Consider the following 25,090-nt stretch of genomic DNA (forward strand, 5'->3'; position numbering starts at 1 on the left):
CTTTTTATAAGCCTCTTTAGGCAAATTCAGGAAGTGAAACCAATGTAGTGCAGAAGAAAAATACAAATACCTACTCCCTCTCTGCAGGTCTCTCAGTAAAGGAGACCAAATAGTTGCCTAGAGAGGTTGCTCAGTGGTGATCATGGAAAAATGCCTTTGCAGCACCACCATTCAAACACCTGTATTTTCCTGTCTTAGAGGAAATAATGTTCCTGTAACTATACAGAACTTCCCCTCTGTATGGATTTTCTCAGGCCAATTGGTACATAAGCATCAAAGATTGTTAGTTACTGGTTTGAGCTTTTATTTATAAATTAACTTGAATGCATCCATAAACCTGGAAAAACAGTTGTTCTAGGAAAACTTCTGCTTAAATTGCTGGAGAGTAATATAGGTGACGGAATGTGAAGAGAATTTTGACTGTACAGAGCACTGAAAGTGCTGCAGAACAAACACATTTAAAATTATATGCACCTAAAATAGAGCTCTGTTAATCCATTTACATATCTGATTTTGATGTTAATCTCTCAGCTGTCCTGCATGTAATTTGTTTTCTTTCGGAGCACCATTCACAGGGAGATCTGCTTATAGTTTTTCTATCTTTTCTTGGCCCAATTTCATACATAAAAGTAGCTCAGTTTTAATGCTACGTTTAGACAACATTTCAGTAGCTCAAGAAAATAGAAACGGCTTTTAAGGTAACTGTTAAAAATTGCATTTGCAGGCTCTGAAAGTGCTTCTCCAATCCAATCTGCTCTTGGATCCAGATCACAGACACCCTCTCCTGCCACTCTTCATGCAGATCATATTGAGCAGAAGGATCTGCAGCTGGATGAGAAGCTCCACCACTCTGTTTTACAGACGCCAGATGACCTAGGCAATATCTGGAACAGAAAACATAAACCCGTTCTTTCTTTCTGTTTGAATGCAATACAGTGAAGTAGCTAGTATCACATTAGTTGTAAACAATCCTCTACAAGGCTGCTTTGTCTGCACTTTAAGAGATATTTCATTACCACGATTTCCTTTAAAAGCAAACAAAAACCTTTTGCATTTTATCTTGCATTTCATTGGAATTATTAGCAGTGGATAAACAGTCCACACGTTTATAATTGTTCTTTTTGATGCTTAGAGTCATGGCAGCTTAACTTAGTATGTGGCCCTGCCATCGACTGTTTTATGATTGATTTACAAATGATAAGACATAATTTTAAAGTAATGTTATGATTTCTTCTTGGAAGTTTTGTTCATTTCCCTTTCATATTTAAACAAATTTATAATTCAACTACATCAGCTATTGAATTCTATACTACATTTACTTTGTAAATGCAAAGTTCCCATTTCTCCCATTTTTGGTCTCATGGAAAAAGAAGAATATCCGATCTGTATTTCAGACCATTTTCCTTGAGGCAGCCTACTGATGGGCAGAAATATCATCATTTTGCTTTGCACTTTGATACCTGCAGCCTAGAAAACATTAGTGTCTCTACCACAGTGGTCCAGATCTTCAAAAGAAGAGGCTATGTGATTAGGCTGAGTTCAGGTTAAATTTTGACTTTGTATGCCTGTGGGAGCTGTGAGATTTTCCTAAAATCTCAGCAAATTCTGATGCTGAGGTGTTTTGAAAATCTGTCTGAGGGGCAAAAAGGAGATGTGGGATGCCTGCTGCTTTAAAACTGTGGCTTTTTAGCTAGTTTTGTGTGGCTGTTTAGTTAATTAAGTGTGAGCTCAGTAGACTTTAGTCATTATTATCTGTCAGAGTTTTCTTTGTATGGACAAACTAGATTTGGACAAGGGGTAATGGGTTAAAACTTAAACAGGGGAAGTTTAAATTGGATATAAGGAGGAAATTCTTTCCTGTTAGGGTGGTGAGGCACTGGAATGGGTTGCCCATGGAAGTTGTGAATGCTCTCTCCCTGGCGCGGTGTTCAAGGCCAGGTTGGACAGAGCCTTGGGTGGCATGGTTTAGTGTGAGGTGTCCCTGCCCATGGGAGGGGGGGTGGAACCAGATGATCTTAAGGTCCTTTCCAACCCTAACTATTCTATGGTTCTATGAGATTATTAATCTTCCACACAAAAAAGAACATTCAGTTGTATAACACTGATGTGTAAAGAGAGCTAGGTGAGCGTTAGATTGTGATGCTATCTTACTGAATGTAGCCTCTCCCAATCATACAAATTTACTGCTTAAAGAACAGCAGCCAGAGGCAAGGTTACTCTCGCCTTTCTCTTTAATTTGCAATAAAATACATTTATAATGGATTCTAAGGAACATTGTGTTTCTGTTTTATTAGGAAAAATGTAAACTTGAAATATAAATTTACATGGAAGCAGGCAAGTGGAGTTCTGGACATTCATTAACTTCAAAGAATGTAAGGCAGCAGTTAGAAATTGAGTGGACTTACTAGGTCCATCAGATCCATATTAGGGCTCCAGTAGTGAGCTTAGATGCTATTTATGGAAAGAATATATGACAGAGGAGAATTCTTCCTCTGCAGAGTTTGATAATCGATGTATAGTTAAATCCAGTGTTGAGATGGCTGAATGGGTAAGAAATATCTTACTCTGAAAGCCGGATCTTTTTTTTTCTTTTGGTTTTAAGAAAGCTAAGCAAGAAGAGTTGTGATATAGCTGTTACATTTGCTGGAGAAGTAGGTCTCACTATACTTTTTTCTTCCATTACAGAAACTAGTGAATTCCCCTCAGAATGTTGCAGTGTGATGGCTGGGGGAACACTTACAGGGTGGCATGCAGATGTTGCTACTGTGATGTGGAGGCGAATGCTAGGAATTTTGGGAGATGTCAACAGCATCATGGATCCAGAGATTCATGCTCAGGTTTTTGATTACCTGTGTGAACTATGGCAGAATCTGGCCAAGGTAAAAGAACTGAACCTCTTCTCCAGCCTGACCTTATAGGGCAGGATTTTTCAGAAGAAAAGAACCTGACACCTTATATATGTTCCTTAAATATTTATCTTTTGTTTGTGTGTTTTTAATAATTGCAGATAAGAGACAATCTTGGTATATCAACAGATAACCTAACTTCACCATCTCCACCAGTTTTAATTCCACCACTAAGAATTCTAACACCATGGCTGTTCAAGGTAAATTTGAGCACTAAATAGTGAAACAGAAATAAAAGTTCATGTAGGCATAGAGGAGTTTTTGGTGTAATTTTTTGAGTTATTAATAATAAGTATCATTCTAATACTGTAGGCAACAATGCTGACTGATAAATACAAACAAGGGAAGCTGCACGCTTATAAACTCATTTGTAAGACAATGAAGCGAAGACAAGATGTTTCTCCGAACAGGGATTTTTTAACTCATTTCTACAATATAATGCACTGTGGACTTCTTCATGTTGATCAAGTAAGTCCAATTGCAAAATTCAGGTTAATACAAATTTTATAACTAATAACAAAATTGTTTTGTCAGAAATGGTGAATGGATTTTCAACTGAGTAATTTGATTTGAAAACAGTTATGTGACTGATACTTTTTCTAAACTTTGATAAATTGCCTTTGGTCGTAATCAGAAATGGGATTTTTTTTTTTTTGAGTCCATTTAAAGCAAACATGAGGGCAGAAAAGGTGCTCTTTCATTTTTACTGATTGTATGTTACAGATTGAAGCATGCAAGAAAGAGAAGGAAGCAGACTTTTAAGGTCTATAGTTCTTACTCGCTCCCTGATGTAACATTTTAGCTAGTGGGAAAGTAAATTGTGCTAACTACATTGGAGTAGTTCATCCAGCAAGTACATAAACCAGCATAGTGAGGCATACTGAGTGTATTTAATCAGTGGGAGTAGATCTTTTTTGTAGGTTTTAATATGAACAAGTCTGAAAATACTGTATGGCTTAAATACTCTTAAAGGCTTGTATCAGAAGTGTGAAAAAGTTGGTTTTGTGATTTTCTGTGAGGAGCAGTTAGAAGCATAGGGAGAGCAAAGATTCAGACAACCCTGTTTTCATTAACTGGGCAAAATAGAACTAGTCCTAGTCCAAAATTATTCCACAGATGTCTATGGATAGGACAGACCTCCAGTTTCTCTCCTCTAACAACCAGTTTATACTGCTTTTCTTGTTGGATTGCAAATCTTCCTATGGCATACTGCCATTCTATTGGATATCGCTGCTGTTTGAAGAAGAAAAAGGGTTATTTTTTTGCCTATCTCTGAACTTGGGATGTTTTTTAAGAAATAAAACATTTTATACTTTTTTCTAATAGTTCTTAAGAAATTGCATCTTGTATATTAATTTTAAAAGCTTCCTCACTAAGTCTACAAGAACATAATCTGTTGGATAACTATATAGCAGAGGTGTTACGTAACACTTTATTGTAATTCTTTCTTTGTATTTTGATTACATGCCAATATATGGAAGAGTGTAATACATTCTTCAAAGTTACTTGGAGAGGATTAAACATAGAGGTATAATACCTGGCTACCTGTATTTCTTTTGTACATATTTAAATGAATGGTTAATCATCTGTAGAACTTTAAAAGCTAAATATAAATGAATATAAAATGTGACCTGGTACTGTCCTTCTACAATATTGTCTAAGCTTAGATGGATCTATTTAATATATCACAGTTTACATTTATATGAGTATACTTGAGGAATTTATCTTTTTATGCTACTCTGCTCAGTAATGAGTGTCTTAATTGCCACAATGCTTTCTTGCATTTTTACTTTCTACCTTTAGCAATTAGCTGCCTTTTTTTCATTCATTGTTCATCTCGTTGATACTCTTGTTTTTCTTTTCTTCCTTTTCCTTCCACAAGGATATTGTCAATACAATCATCAAGCACTGCTCTCCTCAGTTCTTTTCACTTGGTTTGCCTGGTGCCACCATGCTCATTATGGATTTCATTGTAGCAGCCGGAAGAGTGGCAGCTTCTTCTTTTCTCAATGTAAGTATCTATCAGTTAATTCTAATTTATGTATGAGTTGAAAGGATTTGAGAGAAAACTTAGCAGTAGTTTTCCTTGACTAGGATGTTAACTTGACCCGAGAATTCAATTTAATGGTTAGCAAATACCCATACTGTCAGAGGTTTATTCTAGAGCACTTCACAGGCAAGTCCTCTCCAGAAAATATGTGAGGAATGCAAAAATTACTGTTGAAGCAGAGTCTTTACTTTAGCGTTCTCAGAATTGACTGCCATTTATCTGTGCTTTAAAATGTTTTAAAATAAGTGTCCATCTGACTCTACCTTTATTTTAAAAATGTATTTATTCCTCCATATCTCTGCTATGCAATGACTTTGGTCATGTTTGAGAACTCAAATCTGCTAGTGTTAGCATTGTTTGAACACTTTTCTGGTATTGCTATCCAGGCAACTTCAGCCTCATATAGTACTGATACGATTACCTAGGTGCTGTTGGCCTTGCATGACTATATACCCTCAAAGCTCCCCAATACTCCTCTCCAATTGTCTATGAGTTTTAACTGTTGCTCACATCATTCCCACTTTAACCGAATAAAATCCACCCTCCCTCAAAATACTTTTGGAAGCCTTTGTCAACATCTTGGGCTGTTACCTGTCATGTCCAGCAATGACTCATGTCATGTCCTGTTTTCCACATCATGATGAATTAGCAGAACGTAAGACCTAAGCCTAGTTAGCAGCTCAGTCATTTGTCTGTAGTCCTAACAATTTCTCTGTTTCCTTCTGTCCATCTTGGCAAATGGGACCAGGGCATGTGCATGAGTAGCAATCTCTCATGGGGCTGTGGTCTCAGTTTCCTCCGCTCTACAGAATTTACAGAAAGGAAATAGCTGTGTAGAGTTTCAGCCATTGTTCTTTTTTAAGGCAGCTAGATAATGTCAGTCAGCTTCCTGATTGCAGTAAGAATATGTATTTCTCCCCATATTTTTTTTCTTTTAGGCACCAAGAGTTGAAGCACAAGTTCTTTTAGGATCTCTAGTCTGTTTTCCCAATTTATATCATGAACTGCCAGCTCTTCACCCTAACATTCCTGACATTGCTGTGTCACAGTTTACAGATGTTAAGGTAGGAATATTAAGAAAATTTGAATGGTATTCAGCTGTCAAGTCTATGTTTAATAATGATGTTTTTACAGGAAATACTAACTAAAATCTTAAGATTCTATTTTGTTTTCCAGAAATAATTTCAAATAGATTATAAGGCTTAAGATCATGTAAAATCTTGCCAAACTTTATAGTACTAAACATACTTTATAATTACTGTTAAATTAATAATAAAGTGTTTCTGTATGATTGTAGAAGGAAATGAGTTATTTCACTTATGTGCAGGTGTCACAGATTAGATCAACTGAGATGAGGAGATTGAGAGGTTCAAAGTATGTTATTTAATCCACTGATAATTCACAATTGGCAAAATTTGCAGGGTTTAGAAAACCTCTATACATCAGTATGTTCTCTTAGGCAAAAGCAAAGATTAATGGAGATGTTATCTTCTCTATTGTAACACAGAGCTGAGTAGTGTGTCAGTGTACTGCAACTGTACAGAGCTCAGTTTTTGTGTTTTAATTGCTATACGTGTGTCAGGTATGATTGCTATGTCTAAGAAAGGCTCTCCCTGTAAGTTTCCAAACTATTATCAGTTTAGAGGCATATGATAGCTTGGAAGCTGCTATATGCCTTGCTCCCTTTTGGAGACTAATTTTGAATTCCTTCTTTCTCATTTCTATTGTATAATGGCTTTTTGTTGAGCTTTATTGAGAGCAACCTACAGCTTTAGGGACGTTTCACTGCAGTTGAGACAAAATTCTTCTTGACATCATTCTTAAGGTACTGTAGTCACTTGTTCTGCAGCCACTTCCAAAGACATTTTAATCCAACATAATTTTGAAAAAATACTTAGAGTAATAAATTCATTCTATTCTTCAGCGCTGTTTACAGAGGTTAGCCTTGGGGAGTTGTTGGTTTTGTTTACCCTTGATATTTTATGGAAATACATTGACAAGAATTGGATAAATGTTTCATCAGCAGAAATTAGGACGATAACCTGTTGAGGTATTCTTGGGGGTAGCACAGTAATGAGCATCTGAGGCAGACTAGAAGCTTGGAGTAGTGATACATAAACAAATACACAAACCTAGAGACTCAGCTAAGCAACATGCGTGTGTGTACTGTAATAAAGTTCTAATTTTCAAATGCTTCATGTGATGGAGTTCTTAGTAAAGCAATACGTATTTTCCTCTTTGTTTTAGGAACTCATAATTAAAACTGTGTTAAGTTCAGCAAGAGAGGAGCCATCTGGTCCTGCACGGTATGTCATGCAAACAGAGCTTCTAAATCAGTAGCTTCTTTTCTTTATTAAACCATTTTGAAGTGGATATCTTAGAGAACTTAAACTTTATGTCTTTTATTCATGGTTTTCTTCACCACTATCAGAATTCTGGTCCACCACAGGAATTCAAATTCTTTTGTAAATAGAGATATTAAAAGAACATACGCTTGTCAGAACAAATTCTGGTTGAGTCCAGTATTCTTTCTCTGATAGTGACTGATAGGAAAGGGTGTAAATATGGATAAGGGTATAAGCTGTGTGCTTTCTCAGCCTACCCTGATGTTCACTTCAGGGATTTTGCGTACTAGAGAGTAATTTTTTACTTTGAATGAAGGACAAGATTATTTATTAAAGAGGTATGGTTTTTTTTTTAATGCACCACATGGTTTAATTTGAACATCAGAAATAATCCAAGGTATAGAAAAGAAGTGGAAAATACTGAGCTAAGCATTAAACTGGGAGTGAGTTCTCTGATGCTTAAACCTAAGGGTCTCTATCTAATACAGAACTTCAGAGAGGATAGTTACTGCATAGAACCAGTGTTCTTTTGCATTTCTTAATTTGCTTAGGATTTTGTTCCTTCTTACCCATGCCCAGAGGCTTTCAGTTACAGAGTCCTGCATATAGGATTGAAACAGGAATCTGTAATGCCTACCAAGGAAGAGCATTCCTGTGTGCCTCATATATTTGAGTAGAGTGTTTATATATGCTCAACTAATTTATTGTCATTTGAGAGATACAGAATACTAGATCTGTATGCCTGAAAAATGTTACTGGAAAGATCAGCTCACTTAACCTGAAAATGTTTTGCTGAAAAACCAAGCAGTTTCCATCGGTTCACTTACCTGTTCTTCACTTCAGGTGGTAGTATCTCTCAACACGGGATGGAAGGAATGTTCTGAGATAAATTTCATTTTTCGTTTTCTTTTGCAAAACTGAATTCTAAAAAGCATTACACTCTCCATTTTGCTTTTGAAAAAGGTGGTTGAAATCTTTTGATTCAGAATATACTAATCCTGTGGCACTGAAGCACACAGTATTAGCATCTTCAGTTCTGGCAGTGTGGCTGGGAGCAGGAAGGGAACATGCTGCATGTCCCCATATCCTGTATGGCTGTGAGGGGTGTGTTTATAGGAGCAGAGGCACATGTGCCTGCGCCGTCTTTCTGAGATATGCTGCCCCCAAAATGCAAAGTCGAACTGCAGTGTGTAATAATAATAATAATATTAAATGAAGACTAAAAAAGGAATAGATTCCCAATGTCTCTTTGGGTTACCTGTGCCCTTCTCCTTCATCTGGGAGACAGAAGGTTTATATCTTCATTGTGGAGATAATGATGATCCCGCAGCTCCTGAAGCTTTGTTGCCTCACTCCTCACTGGCAGTTTATCCACGGTCTTTTTTGGTAATAACTTCTGTCATATCATCTGCTTCACAGCAATACGGAGTTCACCTCAGTTACTGTCAGAGGTCGTATTTAGGATCTTCATCATGTTTTTGCCATGTTGGCTCAGCCACTAGTAGAGGCTTAATTTCTCTTTGCAGTTTCCTGGGAGAGAACTTAGATTTCTTGAAATTTAGGTACATAGCTTTGTATATCTCTAGCAAGTCTGAGTGGTGTTACTGTTAACCCAAGCTGTGAATCTCTATTCCTTATCTCTTCCACAGAGGCTCAAAGTTTTGCGTTTCATTACATACTTGACCCAGCTGATTTTTCAGGGAAATCAGTTATCTGAAATATGTTCTACTTGAATCTCTGTTTGGAAAAATTAACCGTTATTAATCAAATACCTCTCCTGTTACTAACAGTCTGAAAAAGAAGTGATAGGTTGCCTAACTTGGTATTCCTCTCTTCTGCTTGTGCTGTTAGTCTGTGATTCTTTAATAACAACATTGTAGCCATATAACTACACAGCTTTTCAGAGACTACTTTGAACAGTGATACCAAAACTGATGTTCTTAGTTGAAACCTTACAGACTACTGGATATTTTGCATCCCAGTGTGTCATCGAAAGTGGAATGGTTCTCACTAGATGATGAAAACTTAAATAGTAACACAAACTTAGATTTGTCTATTCTTCTATATCATAAAGGTTTATTTTCTGAGACAGCTTACACAAACTGTCTACATTTATTGCGAAATCCATTCTATGTTCTTATTTTGTTCAAAGTAGATTGAAACTCATATATTGGAAGTAACAGAAGTGTAGATTGTTCCTCCTCCACTGAGGCTGGAGTGTGTTTAAAATATTCCTGGCAGTAAGGCAGCTTGCCTAAACAGTCCTGAAAATTTTCTTAAAGAAGAGTTACAAAAATTTTAGATGGACTGTTCCAATACTTACCTATTTTTTACAGTCAGGTTGGGTTTATGACCACTATACAGGAGAAATCTCTTCTACTGGAAATTAAATTCTTCAGTGACTTACTGCTTGTCAGAAGATTTCTTATCATGTCCTTCTGTAGTTGTGATCTAGACTTAGTGCAAACTTCAACTTTTCATCCACACGCAATATTTCGCAAAGTTGTTTGTTATTTTTGTTGCTCTTTTCCTAGACTCACTTATGTTTGTCTTTATTCTTAAATTGCATTAATCAAAATGTAACGGAGGCAGTCTTGCAATTGAGTTTTCAGTAACAATGTACAAAACAGAATGGTTTGACAATCTTATTTACAGTATCACATAGAACTAATTCAAATATGTATTTTTGCTACCTGTTGGTAGTTTCATGATTCTGAGTAGCCTTAAAATATTTTTTTTACATCACAGGCTTCGTAGCCACTTCTGTTTTGATTCTATGTATGATCTTTCCTTCCCAGATAAAATGCTTTGCAGTTCCCATGAACAGCTTTCATCTTGTCAATTTTGGATTGCTCTCCAATTTTATCCAGAGCATTTTGAATTTTGAAGTTGTTTATGGAATATTTTGCAGTCTGTGTTCTTGAAGATAATTATGAATGATTCGGAGATTGCTTAAGCTAGCTCCTTTAACGTTTCTGAACAAATTTCATCCATTTACCCCTTTATACTTTTATTTCCTGATTTTAAATGAAGACACAGTAACAGAAGTTAAAGTATATAATCATAATATGTCTAATGTCTCTAGCATTCATTTACCCCTCCTCTATACATCTTTCTTTATTGTCAGTCCAAAAAAATGTAAACATGTATTCACAAGTAACATTCTTCTCTCTTGTCTCTCTCTCAGAAGCTCCAAAGAAATATGAGCAAACTCTCATGCTGGGGAGAAGGAACATCCCACCACGTTTTTTTACCTTATCTTAAGAAAATATATATGGATTTCCCGTAGATTGATATTTGTGTAGTATTTTTAATCCAAAAAGCATATAGGGATGCAGGAGTTCTCTTGGATTTTTCAGTTGCTCAGAAGGGTGCTTCCTCTGTCTTTTCTGTGCCTTCAACAGGGTACTTGCTAAATTTTAAGTAAGTTACAGCATTATAAAGGTTTTTGTGGAGTTCTTTTTAAAATATTGAAAATGGATTTGTTAGACTTCAGCAAGACATATCAGCAATCATAAAAATTGCATATTCTTGTAGCATGTTTCTTAATAATTAATTCTCCTACATTGTTTCATTGTTTTACAGGTGTGTTGCTCTTTGCAGCCTTGGCATTTGGATCTGTGAGGAGCTAGTTCATGAATCACATCATCCTCAGATCAAGGAAGCATTGAATGTGATCTGTGTTTCTTTAAAGGTGAAAAGTAACACTTTTACAATTTGTATTGCCTTCATGTGTAAAGACGCTTTGCCTTTTCAAAGTCATAATCACATTTTATCATCTTTACTTCAGAGTCTCATTTTCAATCCTTACAAAAGACTGAATTCAGTTTAACTGGTGGACTTCTGAACTGTCTAAGGAGATCTTTACCCTTCTTTAATTTGTTTTCCTACTTTTTTGCAAATCTTTGTCATATTTATTCATATTTTATGTAATAATTAGAATATTATTAAAAATACGTACTTTCTAGCATTTTTCAAGCTTGCATGTTCATGAACAGTATCTTCAACTTTTAAAATATTTCTCAGTTTGTTTTCAGAACCTTTCTACATGATCTTTGTTTACATCAAAATTATATGAATAATCTAGTCTTTCCATATATACACATTGATAAAAATCAGGGTGTACACCTGTTGTACATGGCTTGTGTCAGATGCTGGGGACTAACTATCTCTTCAGCAACAGGAATCTGAAAAATATCTTAGCAAATCAGCTGATCACATCCTGTGAAGCAGGATTTGAGTCTATGTCTAAAATGGGTAGCTGCAGGGCTTTTAGTATTAGACTCTAAATGGCAATTTCCTGTTTTGCGAAATCACATTCATCCTTTGCAGCTTCACTAATACTCTCTTCCAGGGTTTTTCCCTTGCTTTTTAATATCCTTTAACTAGTGTGTTTTATCAAGTTCCTGTGCAAATTTGGTATTAGGCAAATGATGGTTTTATCTTACTTCTGCAATTTATCAGAGTTTGAACTATTTTTAATCCTGACATTCATTGTGATTTTTCCTATTTTTCTTTGATGTATTTATTAAACCAGTTACTTGTATCTCATTTATATTAAACAGAAATTACCTCTTGAATGAGAAGACAAAGATCTTCATATTTGCTTTGCTTTGTGTTGGCAAAAGCATTCAGAGCATGTTGGCTTATCTCCTGTTCGGAGCAGTGATATCCTTTCACAATCAAGTTTAATCATGAAAAGAAGAGTTCATAAATATATCATGAGAGGAACAGATTAGCTCTAATTTGTTACCTAAGCAGTCTCCTGGCTTCCAACTAGATGGAAATTTGAACTCCCAGAGTGGATTATTATTTTCAGGAAAAATGAATGGATAAGGAGCTGTAGACCTAGTCCAACTTACACCTAGGTACAGTTGAGCAAATAGCGTTGAATAGAAATGTTAGCAAAAGCTATATGCCTATTTCTGACATACAGAAGCATATTCAGAACTGTAATCTAGCAGCTTGCTCTGAATGCCGCTAGTGCTTCTCCCAGCAGTTTGGCAATACTGCTGAATCTGTGTTAACCTTTGTTGAAGTCTAAGCACAAGGGATCCTAACCAGCCACTCAGACCCCTGCATCTCACGACAGCCCCTCTCGGAAATGCTTCAGATACATCACAAAGTTCTGTTGTTCAGGCTTAGTTGAATAAGTACTAAACATAGGTTGTCTGCAAGTATGGACAAAGTTACACTGCCAGTGTAACATCCAGAAAGCAGTGGATCCTTGCAAAGCTGAAGTGTGGAAAGACCACCCTTCTGAGAAGAACCCTGAGCGTTAGGTACAAGGCAGAGTGCCAGTTCATTGAAAGCTGCTTTTTTTGCCCCCATCAAGTAACTTTTAAAAAATTGTCTAGTTACACTGCTAAATATAAAATATCAAAGTAGTGAATTCTTATGCTTTATACATACCACATTTTCCAGAGAGAGAGGACAGCAGGTGAAATGTTTGTAGCATTGCACAGCCACCTTTGTGATACCACTGAAGGCTCTTGGAAAAGAAGTCAGAACAAATCAGCTGACTAGGAAGGGGTGAATTGTTTTGCTATCCAGCATGAACTCAGTGTTGCTGCTTGAGTTCAGGAAAATGTCTGTCGAGGACACACAACTCTATGACTGTTCTAAAGTGTCTATGCGTTCTTTTGAAATGTGATACATTGACTATGCTGGGTTTCTGAAGCAGATGATGGGTTTGATCTGTTTGGGTCAGTCCCCATATTCTTGATCAAAACTTCCTTCCTGTTGCTCTTCCAATGAATAAGAAAACTTGAGTACACAAGATTTGAGCTTTATTCATATTCATTACTTTATGCTCTTCAGCCTTTCTGTGAAATTTGTGTCTCTACTGACTTCTCCCTCTCTTAAAAAAAAACAACAGGGAACAGAAAGGGGTTAACTAATTTGCATAAGCCACCCCTAAAAATCATTCACTCCATTTTAGAGCCCAATTATCTTCTTAAAAAAAAAAGGGGGGGGGGGGGAATAAAATGCTCCCTGTTTTCAAGTAGTGAACTGCTGATTATTCAGAGACTCTGAAAAGTCTCCCGGTTCTTTTTTTCAGGTAATTTTGTCTTAAATTTAGTGATCTGGATAGTCCATGTTAAGCTGCTCTGGTTTGTCCACAGCTTTTGTCCTCTTCAGTGACTCTGGGGTTTTCCTGCAAGCTTCTAAGGATGTTTCCAGCAATCTGGATTTGAGCTGAAGTTCTGTAATCAAATTGTTATGCTTTCAGTTTAATTTTTCTTGGGTTGTCACTCAAGTTCAAATTTGTCAGTAGCTCAGATGTGCAAGATTTTCATGTCCTAGATGAGTAAAATTCACTTGTAAAATGCACTTTGTGCTTGCTGTTTGGTGCACAACTTAATGTTTTAAAGCAAGTGCAATGAAGGAAAAAGCCTCAGTTACACGTCCTGTGCATTAACAATTGCGGAAAGTGCATTTCTGTCTCTTCCTTTCTTTGCTTTCTCACTTAGAATTGTCGGGCAGTGTGTAAATCCACTTCCAAGTCTGGGGACTAGTTGTACAAATGCATTCACTTCTGCTTTGACTAGCACAGTAACTTAAACGTTTTACTAACTGTTGAAGGCAGGCTCCACTGCAGCAACTTTCTCCTGCATTTTAAAAATAACAGAAAAAAGCAATTAAGCATAGAAGCCAAGGTGCATTCATTTCCATTTAGACAAGTGCTGTACATGCCAGTCGCTAGCATAGAACAGTTAGTTTCTCTGTTAGTACTATATACTTGGATATGTGGCTGTTCACCTCCCTTGGTTCTCAACAAAGATCTCTTGATTTCAGAATTGGTTCCTTGGGTTTTTGTGGGGTTTTTGCAGTCACGTGTGAATAGCTATGAAGGTAACAAGAACTTAATTTTTTATTTCCTGGCTTCATGATACTGCACTAACAGATCTGAAATCAGGAGACTCCTCTCTCCTTTTTCTCATTGTGTGCCACTCTCTGATAGTCTGTCCCAAACTGTTGATGCTAGCTGCTAACATTGTTTGTGACTAAAATAATTCCTTTCAAATTTTATCAAATTTTAGTTCTCTTCCTCTTTTATTGTGTTCCTTATGTTCCAGGTACAAGACTGCCACTGAAATTCCGTACCACCTAATGTGCTTCTATGTGAAACCATAGTCATTGTCACTGTGCTGTGTTCTCTTTTCTAGTTTCCAAATAAAACAGTAGCTCAAGTTGCCTGCAGTATGCTGAACATGCTGATACATTATGTACATAGACTTCAAGTGTATCAAGCTGATTCACCTGTAAGAATTATTCAGGTAAGTAATTTTTAAAAATTTGAAAATTTTTGTTATTTTAAATGCAATAGTAGAATGTAGTTCCCTGAAATAAAAATATGAGAATATTGACAAGTCTGTTTCACAAAATGTTGAATTAGTATAAACGTAATCTTACTTAATATTAACAGTAGGGATTCACATCACGTTACTTGCTGACTTCAATATTAAAATGTAAAATGCCTGTATCATACTTACTTTATCTCAGCTACAACTGTCATTATTTCCATGAGAATATTGTCAATAAAGTCCAGATTTTTTTAATATTAAATATCTTCAAATGTTTATTTAAGTTTAGTGAGAAAGCAATTGCTTAAAATATGGATCTGCAGTTGTATTTTGCATATGCATTAAAAAGCCTCAGTATAAATCAAAAATCGTTATTTTGAATACACTTTAAATAACAAGGAAGCAGAGTATAGCCTCTGTGAGTCTGAATCGGAGAAAAATTACAGAGGTCTCCCAGGTAACTGGAAAGTTAATTGTGCGGAAGCTTCTTAGGAAGTGTAGCAAGCGTTTCCCTGCTCCTCTGCAGTCATGTTGCTCAAGAGGCAGGGTGTTTCCAAATTCTAGTAGTTCTAAGAGCTGTTGGAGCTCAGATAGCCCCATACACAAACCCACATCCTGCACCCTATAGGTGTGTTGAATCAAGTTTTCTTCCTGCCTGAATATTTGTCATAGCTGTATAATTTCATTGCCCTTAATGCACCTACATCAGACAAGCAGAACATATTCCTTCAGTGTCTTCTGTGAAGCACAATTAAAAGGGTTGTATTAAAAAGAAAAAAAAAGCAGCAAGGAATATGGTTATTTGCCTCAAAATAACTTTTACAGAATTTAACCATGAATCTAGTATTATGTCACATTTACCTCCTTAAAAATCTATTTTAAACTTGGATATTTAGATTATATTTTTAAAGAAACCACACTGTATTTTCCACAGATTCTGATAGCAACTATTACACATCTGCTGCCCAGTACAGAAGCTTCCTCTTATGAACAGGACAAGAGGGTAAATATTTTTCATTTCTTTTTAGTGTGTCAGTTTAATTACAAAGGTGTATGACATAACTTTATTATGAAATCTAAGCTGTGTTTTAAAGCAAGGATTCAGCTTTTTAAGTATAGTACAGTATAGTCTTTCCAGAATTACAGCTGTGTTGCTTGTGCTAGTGAATTTCTGGAGTATTTGTGGGAAAATATGCATTTAAAATTACGTGAGATTTACTGTTTTTAATAATTAGTCTTCTTTTTCCTTACTGTCTGTAAACTTACAAGCAAAGTAGACTTTTCAAACTTGTCTTACAGTAAAAATATATTCTCAACTCCAAGTACATTGCAAAACATATATAAGGTCATGATTTTTTGCTCTTTCCATTGTAAGTACATTCTTGAGCAAGATAGCCTGTAATCTTCAGGTGAATTTGATTGTTGCAGTCCTTCAAAATGATTGCTATCTTTTTGTATTTTCAATGTGTCTGAGTCCCCTAGCTAAGATGGGCTCTTTCTTTGCCTGATACTCTGAGTAGTACTTTCTGCCTCCTGAGAGCTGTGTCTCTTTTGAATTATTTGGCTTTGCTCTAGGACTGTGGGACTCAGTGGTCATTTAAACTTGGGCACTTTGGTCCATTTTGTCACTGGCAGCTCTCATGTTCTGGGGCTACACATCCCACAGGAGCTTGCACTGATCTGTTACTCATTTTGGCCTCCAGAGCTCCGTTTTGCTTCTTGTATCTGCGAGAAGTTAGGGGCTGTTGTATACTACAGTGCTGTGCCAAGCTAGTCAGCTTTCGACTTGAGAATGCTTCCCATAATGGAAAAGTTTTCCCATGAACTAATGCTGATTGTTGTATGTCAAATATCATAAAAAAAATTGCTTACCTAGTTTGACAAAGTAGTCCTAATGGGTTTCTTAAAAATTGGTTTAATATAAAAAATACTCGAACTCTTCATCGTTAGGCTTATTATATGGTGTTTCTGAGAGACAAACTTGTATTATGTGAAATGAGTATGATGTTTATATGTCACTTATTAGTAAATAAAGTGGATTTTCTCTGAAAGACTTTTATTGAACTTGGGAAGCTATTCACTGAATTGTTTCTTCCACAGTTAAGTTTTAAAAATTAAAAACAATTATTTGAAACCAGTAAGTTTTTAATAATTTGGTGTGTGCATGTCTCTTAATCTAATTCTATTCTACAGTCTTCAAAAACATCCCCTAGAGGGAGTTGGCTCTTTTGCTGACTGAGTAGCCTCCAAAACAGAAAGCAGTTTGATTTCTTTCAGATGATACCTGGTGCTGCATAGCATTATGTTGTGAAGAATACTCTGAGTTTTTATAGAGCATTAAATGCAGCTGAAATAGTTCAATTTTACATAATCCTTGATTCACTTTACAGTGAGGGTTGCATGCAGAATGGCAGATCAGCCTTAATTTGTACCTGTGTATTCTGAAAACAGCACCCTGCAAATCAATTTTTAAAGCATGGATATTCTCCTCAGCACAGTATCTGCTCACAGACTCACCATGATGAAAAGCTGTGTCTGGATGTTTGTTGTTACATACCTCAGTAGCCAAATTTTCACTGGTGCTGTAGGTTTTTGAAGATACAATGGCTTTTAAACTAGTGTGACCTGCCATTACTGAATAATGGTGACTCTACCAAATTGAAAAAACAAAGCAAAATAGAGAAGTAAAATGCAGTGGCAAATGTGAAGTAGCAGGTGCTGGTTTAATTGATTTTTAATTGAAAGTGTTTGTTCCAGTTGGTGGTTTCTTTACTTCTGTGCTTATTGGACTGGATAATGGCCTTGCCATTAAAGACCTTGCTGCAGCCTCTTCATGCTACAGGAACAGAAAATGATAAGACTGAAAGATCTGTTCTTAATTGTATATATAAGGTACATGTTTCTTTACTTGCTAAATGAGGATTTCTGTGTATGGATTTAGTGTCTGTTTTCATGAAAATGAAGACATAAGTTTTCTGTAAGCTGACCTCGATTCTGCTACTGAAATGTGGAGTGCTTAATTCTTGTACATTTTACTGTAACTGGTTGATCTCTAGTATATTTGGAATTGCTGATTTTGGTTTACATATTTTGGTGTGTAACCAAGTTCGTTTTTGCATGACACATCAATAGCAGATGCTTGTGTTGTAGAAGACCAGCTATACATTTTAAGACAGGAGGATGTGCCTTTTATATACCAAGCAATTTTATTTAGCAATAAGCAAAGTAAAAAGCACTAAGTTGTAATTACTGTCTTTAGAGACACAGAACAAAGATAGGTTGTAGTTTTTTTTTCACAAGGGAAGGGGATTAAAACCGCCAGCAGCTTAGACCTAGCATATATAATTAAATAAGATAGGAGATCTATAAATAAGGGTAGCTTAGTGATTTGTTGTATTTTTTGTTTCTTGTTTCTTTATTGTTAAATTCCATTTCAGTGTCGATGCTGTCTTGACAATTTTCTTTGCAGACCAGGGTTTGTTTTTGTAAACAATAAGCAACAAATATTTTCCAACATATTGTCCTGCCTAGCTGTTGTTTTTTTTTTTAATCAATTAAAAATTTCAATAAAAATAAAATTCATTTCTTATAAAACCATCAAGTAGAAATTTCAGTAGTTAATGTAATGAAATTCTGGTTTTGTTGTAGGTTCTGCATGGATGTGTCTATGGGTCTCAGTGTTTTAGCAACCCTAAATATTTTCCTTTAAGCCTTTCTGATTTGGCATGTGTGGATTATGATCCTTTTATGCATTTAGAAAGCTTGAAGGAGCCAGAACCACTGCATTCTCCAGACTCAGAGAGGTCTTCTAAACTTCAGCCAGTCACTGAAGGTTTGTCAAATTGCCTAAGTACATTTTCTTTCAAAAAGATTTTATCTTGGTTTCTAGTATTGAAATGTTGGTCTAAAGCGTAAGTTTTAAATTGTACCTAGACAGTAGGTAAGAACCATTAGTATGGAATGAGCTAACATAATTTTGAGCAATTATTATTCGATTAACTGAAATAAGTCTCTTCTGAACAACATAAATATTGATTTGGTATGGATTCTTCTGTGCTCTGTCACTGAAAAGTGTTAAGTACTGCAATGCGGATAAGTTGCTTGTCATTTTCAGTAAATAAATGTATTTTTTCTTAATTTTCTCTAAGAATACTTTGGACTTTTTCCTTTCTGAGCTTGCAATATTGAAAGCTTTCTGTGCATTTTCATAGCCCATCGTAATGTATTGTTGATCTATTTACACTAAAACTACAGTTACCTAAAAAAAAAAAATAAATTTTCTTTTCATCTGCTTAGAAACTTAAAAGCCCCAGAAATTAACATTTTCTTCACAACTCAGAACTAAAAATAAAGAATCTAAGCTGCAGAGGAGTAGCATATATTATGCAGTGTGTCTAGTCAATATCAAATGGCTACATTGGGAAGAAAATTGAAAAAGATGAGATTAATACTGATACCAGAAACTCTTGTGTAGTGCTATTCTCCCTCCATATTAAGTTGTTCCATTTAGGCTTCCTTAAAGGTATTAAGGACCAGATAAATGCAGCAGCTCTTTGTAGCAGCTGTGTGCTAACAGCAGGTGATTTTGTGGTCTGTAGTGACTACGTGCTGTTTTTTATGTAGGGAAAATGGCTAATCATTGTGCCCTTGTCTAAGGCATGCTTCATCATCCTCAAGTACTTTTTTGGCCAAAGAATTCTAAACATAGAGCTGTCCCCTAATAAGCTCAGTATTGGATTGAACAAGTCTGATTTGAGAACTATTGGCAGGAGGAGCTGTAATTATTAAATTTACCGAAGAATGAAGCAAGGTACTATAGTTGGCTTTTTGTCAAATGGCTGTGGTCTTATTAGTAAAAAGTAATCATCTGCTGGGTCAGAATGAAAGAGGCTTCGAAGGATTCATTCTGTCCTAATTACAGTCTCACCTATACATATTATGTAAAGCTAATATTTAAAGCATTTGCCAAAATTAACTTCCACTGCATGTTCTATTACAGTGTAGTGAATTGTAGTAGCTTTTTATGCCTGGCATCTTTTGTATTCTATAATAATCTGTAATTATGGGTTAGCAGCAAATGCTGTGTGGCTTTTTTAATCTGACAATCTGAAAAGACAACCCTGAATAGATTTCTCTTTAAATTAATGTAGTTGCAAAAACCTTAGCATCGATATCTTCATTTTGCATTTCCGTACATGATCTGTTCTTTCATGATTTCTTGTTAAATTTCTAAATACAGGTAATTTCAGCTGTTCCTTTTATCTCTCCAGATAAATTAAGGAAACCCCATATGTTTTTAAAGTTTCGGGGCTTTGGAATTTTAAGTCAGATCGTGAAATTTAATTGGCAAACTAAAGCATTATAATGCAACCATGGTCTTGCAACCTTGGCGCTTCTAGTCCACATTCCCAGGCAAAGAATAAAATTGGCAGTGCTTGACTGATCACAGAGCATCTGTTCTTCATTGTTGGAGGAGTGAGAGGAGTAAAGCTAGTGGATAACAGCCAGTCTGGGACTCGATCAAGACAGGGTGTCAGTTAGTACAAGCTAGCAGCAGAACAGTATGCTGGTGGGTCAGCTTCTTCTAGTAGAGTAAAAATACTATCATGACCTTTTTTTTTTTTTTTTTTTTTTTTTAAGGAATGGGAATAGGCAGGATGGTGGTTGTAGGGAAATCAGGGAAGTTCTACAAAGGCAGGGTGGGGTTTGCTAGATTCTTTCTTCAGGTCACAGGCAAAGCCAAAAGTACTGAAAAGCCAGAATTCTTAAGACAGGCTGCTTTTGATCAGTTTAATATATGTGATTGACATTATGCTTTCCATTGTTCAAGGTCAGATCCATCACAATTTTTATGGACACTTAGCCACAGTATGATGCGGTATGAGACCACAAAGATACTGGACTTTCAGTGATACAGCTGTGTAGTGGAGAAAGGATCTATTGAGAGGCTGGAGCAAGCCCTGCAATAAACAGCAGGGCAAAGATTTCTTAAATCCCCTGGAAACAGGCAATGTGGAGAGAATTCTGTACACCTGTCTGTTTCAGTAACTTTCCAAGTGCTAGGATTGCCTGTGAAATTGTGTTTGTCCTCCTCTCTGTAGGTTTCAGGTAAAGTGGCAGGTTGCAGTGTAAGATACACAGAAAATAATTTTGAAATTGTGCTACATATATTAAAGTGGTTTATTTAAACCAGAATGAACTTTTAGCAGATGACAATAAAGACGCAAGTGGGAAGCTTTTCTTGCATCATCAGAACTCGAAGACAAGTCTGTGGTGCTTTTATATCTCTAAAGAATCACAGGGCATGTCTACATGAAGGGTAATGAGTTCTTCTTCTAGCTAGTATTGACAAACAGACTTCTCTACCTACAGTACAGGCATATAAGTGCTGTCTGTGCTAATTAACCACACACCTAACTAGCCTGGATTCAGTGTCACACTGGCAGATATACTTTCTCCAAAGATAGTGTAGCATTATACTGCTGTGCAGTTTAGATGTGCAAACACTGTCTTAGACTGCATTGTGCCATGATCTGCTTACCTGCTTCTGGTCTTCCATTTGTCGTTACAGAACCATAAACATAGGGAGAATTACAATGGAACCTCTCTTCAAAGCTTTTTTGTTGTTTATATTAAATAGTGCAAACATTTAGGAAAAAGTAACATTTGAGGGGGTTTTGTGACCCTTGTATTGACAGAGAAGCTGGTTACATGAAAATACATAACATTAAACAAAAGGTGCTATACATCTTCTAATGTTAATACATAGCAAAATCAAACTATTGAATAGAGTCTAGCCATAAGGAAATAATATTGTATGGATTTTATTTTTTTTTTTTCTGCATTTACAGACAACAATGTTTTCAAACCTGTTCTTCATAGATCACAGATTTGTTAGGGATAGTTGTGACTGGAAGCTAGCAGTTACATTGCGTAGATACAGTGGTCTATCAGTTATTGATTTAATGGGTTTTCACCCATTTGTCATATTGCTTCAAATATAAATTAAACTCTTTTGTATAGATTGATAATTTTCCTAATGTATTTCCATTTCTGAAGAAAAAGTATTTCCCGTCTGATGTTTAGTCTTTGCTTTTATTTAAAAAAGTAAAAATACAAAGTACTAGGGTTTTAACTGAAAGAAGACAAAAAGTACCCTTAAAAAAAAAAAAGCTTTATACATGGTGAATCCAGATTAGCACAGTTTGTGTTTCATGTGGGATATTCTAGAGGTGTGGGTTCTCTGTAATGGCATCTCTCTTTACCTGAAGCTTAGAAAGGAGCGAGACTTCCTTAAGCTAATGTAAAATACAGTTAGCTAAGCTACACTGACCTTTCTTAGGCTCCCTCTAAATGTAATAGATAAAGAGTTTCCAGAGAGTGATTCATCCCATTTCTCCAGGGCTTCTGAGGTGCATCAGTCCGTACGTGTGCATCATTCTTTAGATAGCTAAAAGGATGAGAAGAGTTAAATTCCACCCTCAGTCATTAGTTTTTCCTTCCACTACATAACTAGTTCAGAAACTGTTCAGCCAAAGTTGAATTAGAGAGTTAACAACAGATCTTAAGGAAATTCAGGAATCCTCCATTCATGCCACTGATACAAATGAGTGGTGATAGACCTTCAGCCTTTCCACAAAAGAGGTAATTTCAAGGACTAAGAAAAATAGCTAATATAACAGGCTTCTGGTAAATTACTAAGTAATCATGTACACATATAAAATACATTGACCAAGCAAACCACTGTAGCACTGTAAAGAGAGCAGAAATGTGTTCATTCAGGAAGATGGGTTGGCAAAGCAGCCAGCTAGGCTGCTTCAATGTGTAATGCTATGACTTCATTTGTAGAGTTTGTGATAAGGCTGTGATGACTTGCATTATTGCATATTTTGATCTGCCCTCCAGAAACAAAGAGCAGGGTTTAGATACTCATTGTAAGAGTTCTAATATGTTGAATGTCCAGTTGTTCCTGATTGAGGAGATGTGCTTCTGGGAACACATTATTAATATGTGTCCTTTAAGTTGAGAATTTAAATTTCTCATATTTTCTAAAAGCATTACTGGGTTTGGTTTTTTGAGTTGAGTTTGGTTTTGGCTTTTGCTAAAGGAAAACACCATCAAAGTCTGACCTGCAGTGTGGCAAAAATTATCCAAGATTGCTTAATTTTGTTGCAACATAACAGGTTACATCAGAGTTTACTTTTCAGTCTTCTTTTAATACTTGTGATTTAAGTTTATTGTGTCAATTTTAGATCCACGATACTGTATTCTGAGAGAAAACTCAGTGACAAGTTCTTTTTTAATCTTATAAAAGAGGCAGTAACAGATTTACATCCCAATTCTTTTACGTTCTATTTTAATTCAAGAGCAAAATTTTCAGAGAAAGACTGTGGTAGGACTGGGAATGGACCTTCCAAATTTAAATTTTATGTTCTGCTCTTTGAATCACTATGTTACCTTTCTCTTCTGTATGTCCCTTAGGCTTCTAAGGGAGTAAAGTCATGCACACAGGCACAATACAACTGTGGCCAGGTTTGAGATGTTGAGGGTTTGTGACAAAACAGTACTGATAATAATTTATATGCTAACAGGTTCCTGTCAATTTCTTCAGGTTTTTCAGTGAAACGTAATGGAAGGCATTTAATCTGTGCAGTGTGAGACTTCAGGTAGCTGGGAAGCTCACATGGTTTTGCTCCTAGAAGCTTGAGAAGAGTATTACCTTGCTTACCTGTTGCAGTGCCAAGCACTAAACACTGAACATAAATACCCTGACAAAGATGAGCCAGCCTCTGCATTGTGCAGGTGGTGGTTAGTACTGCACTGATAAATTATTCTGCAGGCATCCAGCTTAGTTTGTATAAACTTGCTTACAGTTCCTTCTTACATTTCAGCAGATGGCACTATAGCTTAATTTCCTGTATGCTGTCAATATCTGGACATTTAATTCAGCTTCACTGAATGTTTTTGTGTTTGTAAATTTTAAATCTCAAGAAGGTTATAAATAAAAAAAGAATATAGAATTTGTTTATATTAGTTTTCAAGACCTTGTTTCATTAAAATATTTGAGTTTATCCGAGTTTGGAATAGTGTAAAAATGAACTTGATTTTGCCAGTTAGTTGATTTAGCCAACTGTTAACTGGATGAAATTATTCTCTTTTTGTAGTTCAGATCTAGTGCTCCCTAAAAGTAGAGAAGAGCCAGAATCCCGGACATCTCTTACATGCTTTACTCAAATCTTGTCTGGGGAAAAAAAAAAGGCAAATATAAATGGTTTGGTTTTTGCAGATGCAGAACGCATCCTGTGCTTCAAAAACTAAAGATCTATCATGACAGTCAGTATGTGTTACAAATTTACCTTTATTTTTCCAGATAAACCAGTTCAGATGCCTTACGTGGCAAAAAGAAGCAGCATGGGGTTTTATTGGGTATAAATACACAATATAAAGGGAGATGAGATAGTTATACCACGCTTACATGTCCGAAAGGTTGCATTTTCTCAGTAAATACTGAATGAAAAAGTAACATGGTTCAGAACATTCTAGTTTGATGGATTTTCGGTGAGAAAAAAGTGGGAAGTGTTTGGCAGCAGTTTGCAACATTTAATGTAGTTTAAAATATATTATATAATCCTGAGGAATACAGTCTTGATTTATCTTTCCCTTGTTAATCCCAAATTTGGGGCATCCAGGTCCTGTTACAAGAGAAAGGCTGCAGAAATATGTGCTTTGCTGTGTTAACCCTCTTTTGTCTTCTACCTGTGATATTCTACTTTTGTGTGTGGGTTCTTCAGTGGATACCTTGAGCTAGTTGAGGGTAGCCTGACTGACAGTCGCTCTGACCACCTCTCCACTTCATGGGTAATGTAGAGTGGATTTCGTAGAAGAATCCAAAACCAATGAATTACTGGGTTAGCAAGAGTGTGGTAGAAACATTAAGAAATTACTTCTGTGAATTTAGATAATGTTGCATGCACATGGAAAGTACACAACAAAGAAGGAGGTGGCAACACTATATTGAAATAACAGTGCATCTCACAAGATGAATGTCATGTAAGATGGGCACGATTAACTTCTCTTTCTCCCTCTAAGTTTTTCCAGCCTGAAACTTCTTAAAATGCAGTTGGGGCATGAGATTTGCTTTGTGAAAATTTAGCTACTGTTAGATTGTGTTCAGTATAGGTAGCCTTGTCTTTGATTTGGTGCTTTAAAATCATCCAGTGTTATTCTCAACCTAACCTACAGCTATGGGCTCCCCAGGGAAATTAAGATGGATTAGAGGCTTTGTACATCTTTGTTCCTTTGTCTTTCTCAATGTAATGATGTGTATAAATACAAAAATCCATTGCAGTTGAAAATAGACCTCTTGCAACATAATTATGTTCTCTACTTCATCAGCCATTTAAGATTTATTTTCACTAGATTAAGAAATCACGTATTTCAGAAGAACTATGCTGATTAAAAAACTGTGATAAAGGAGGTATT

General features: G+C 36.0%; 1 protein-coding gene across 7 annotated transcripts in view; it reads left to right on the forward strand.

Moving 5' to 3' along the window:
- The window catches only part of RALGAPA1 (Ral GTPase activating protein catalytic subunit alpha 1), a 131,819-nt gene that overhangs the window by 57,743 nt on the left and 48,986 nt on the right, over positions 1–25,090 (forward strand). For all 7 annotated transcript variants that reach the window (XM_065686275.1, XM_065686271.1, XM_065686270.1 and 4 more), the window contains 12 exons: positions 725–877; positions 2,686–2,879; positions 3,008–3,106; positions 3,219–3,374; positions 4,789–4,917; positions 5,895–6,020; positions 7,204–7,262; positions 10,887–10,995; positions 14,471–14,581; positions 15,543–15,611; positions 17,366–17,500; positions 18,257–18,440. In XM_065686275.1, coding sequence (XP_065542347.1) covers positions 725–877; positions 2,686–2,879; positions 3,008–3,106; positions 3,219–3,374; positions 4,789–4,917; positions 5,895–6,020; positions 7,204–7,262; positions 10,887–10,995; positions 14,471–14,581; positions 15,543–15,611; positions 17,366–17,500; positions 18,257–18,440 — 1,524 coding nt within the window. The remainder of the gene's footprint in view (positions 1–724; positions 878–2,685; positions 2,880–3,007; positions 3,107–3,218; positions 3,375–4,788; positions 4,918–5,894; positions 6,021–7,203; positions 7,263–10,886; positions 10,996–14,470; positions 14,582–15,542; positions 15,612–17,365; positions 17,501–18,256; positions 18,441–25,090) is intronic.

This window comes from Lathamus discolor, chromosome 6 (genome assembly GCF_037157495.1).
Source record: "Lathamus discolor isolate bLatDis1 chromosome 6, bLatDis1.hap1, whole genome shotgun sequence".
Classification (NCBI taxonomy): Eukaryota; Metazoa; Chordata; class Aves; order Psittaciformes; family Psittacidae; genus Lathamus; species Lathamus discolor.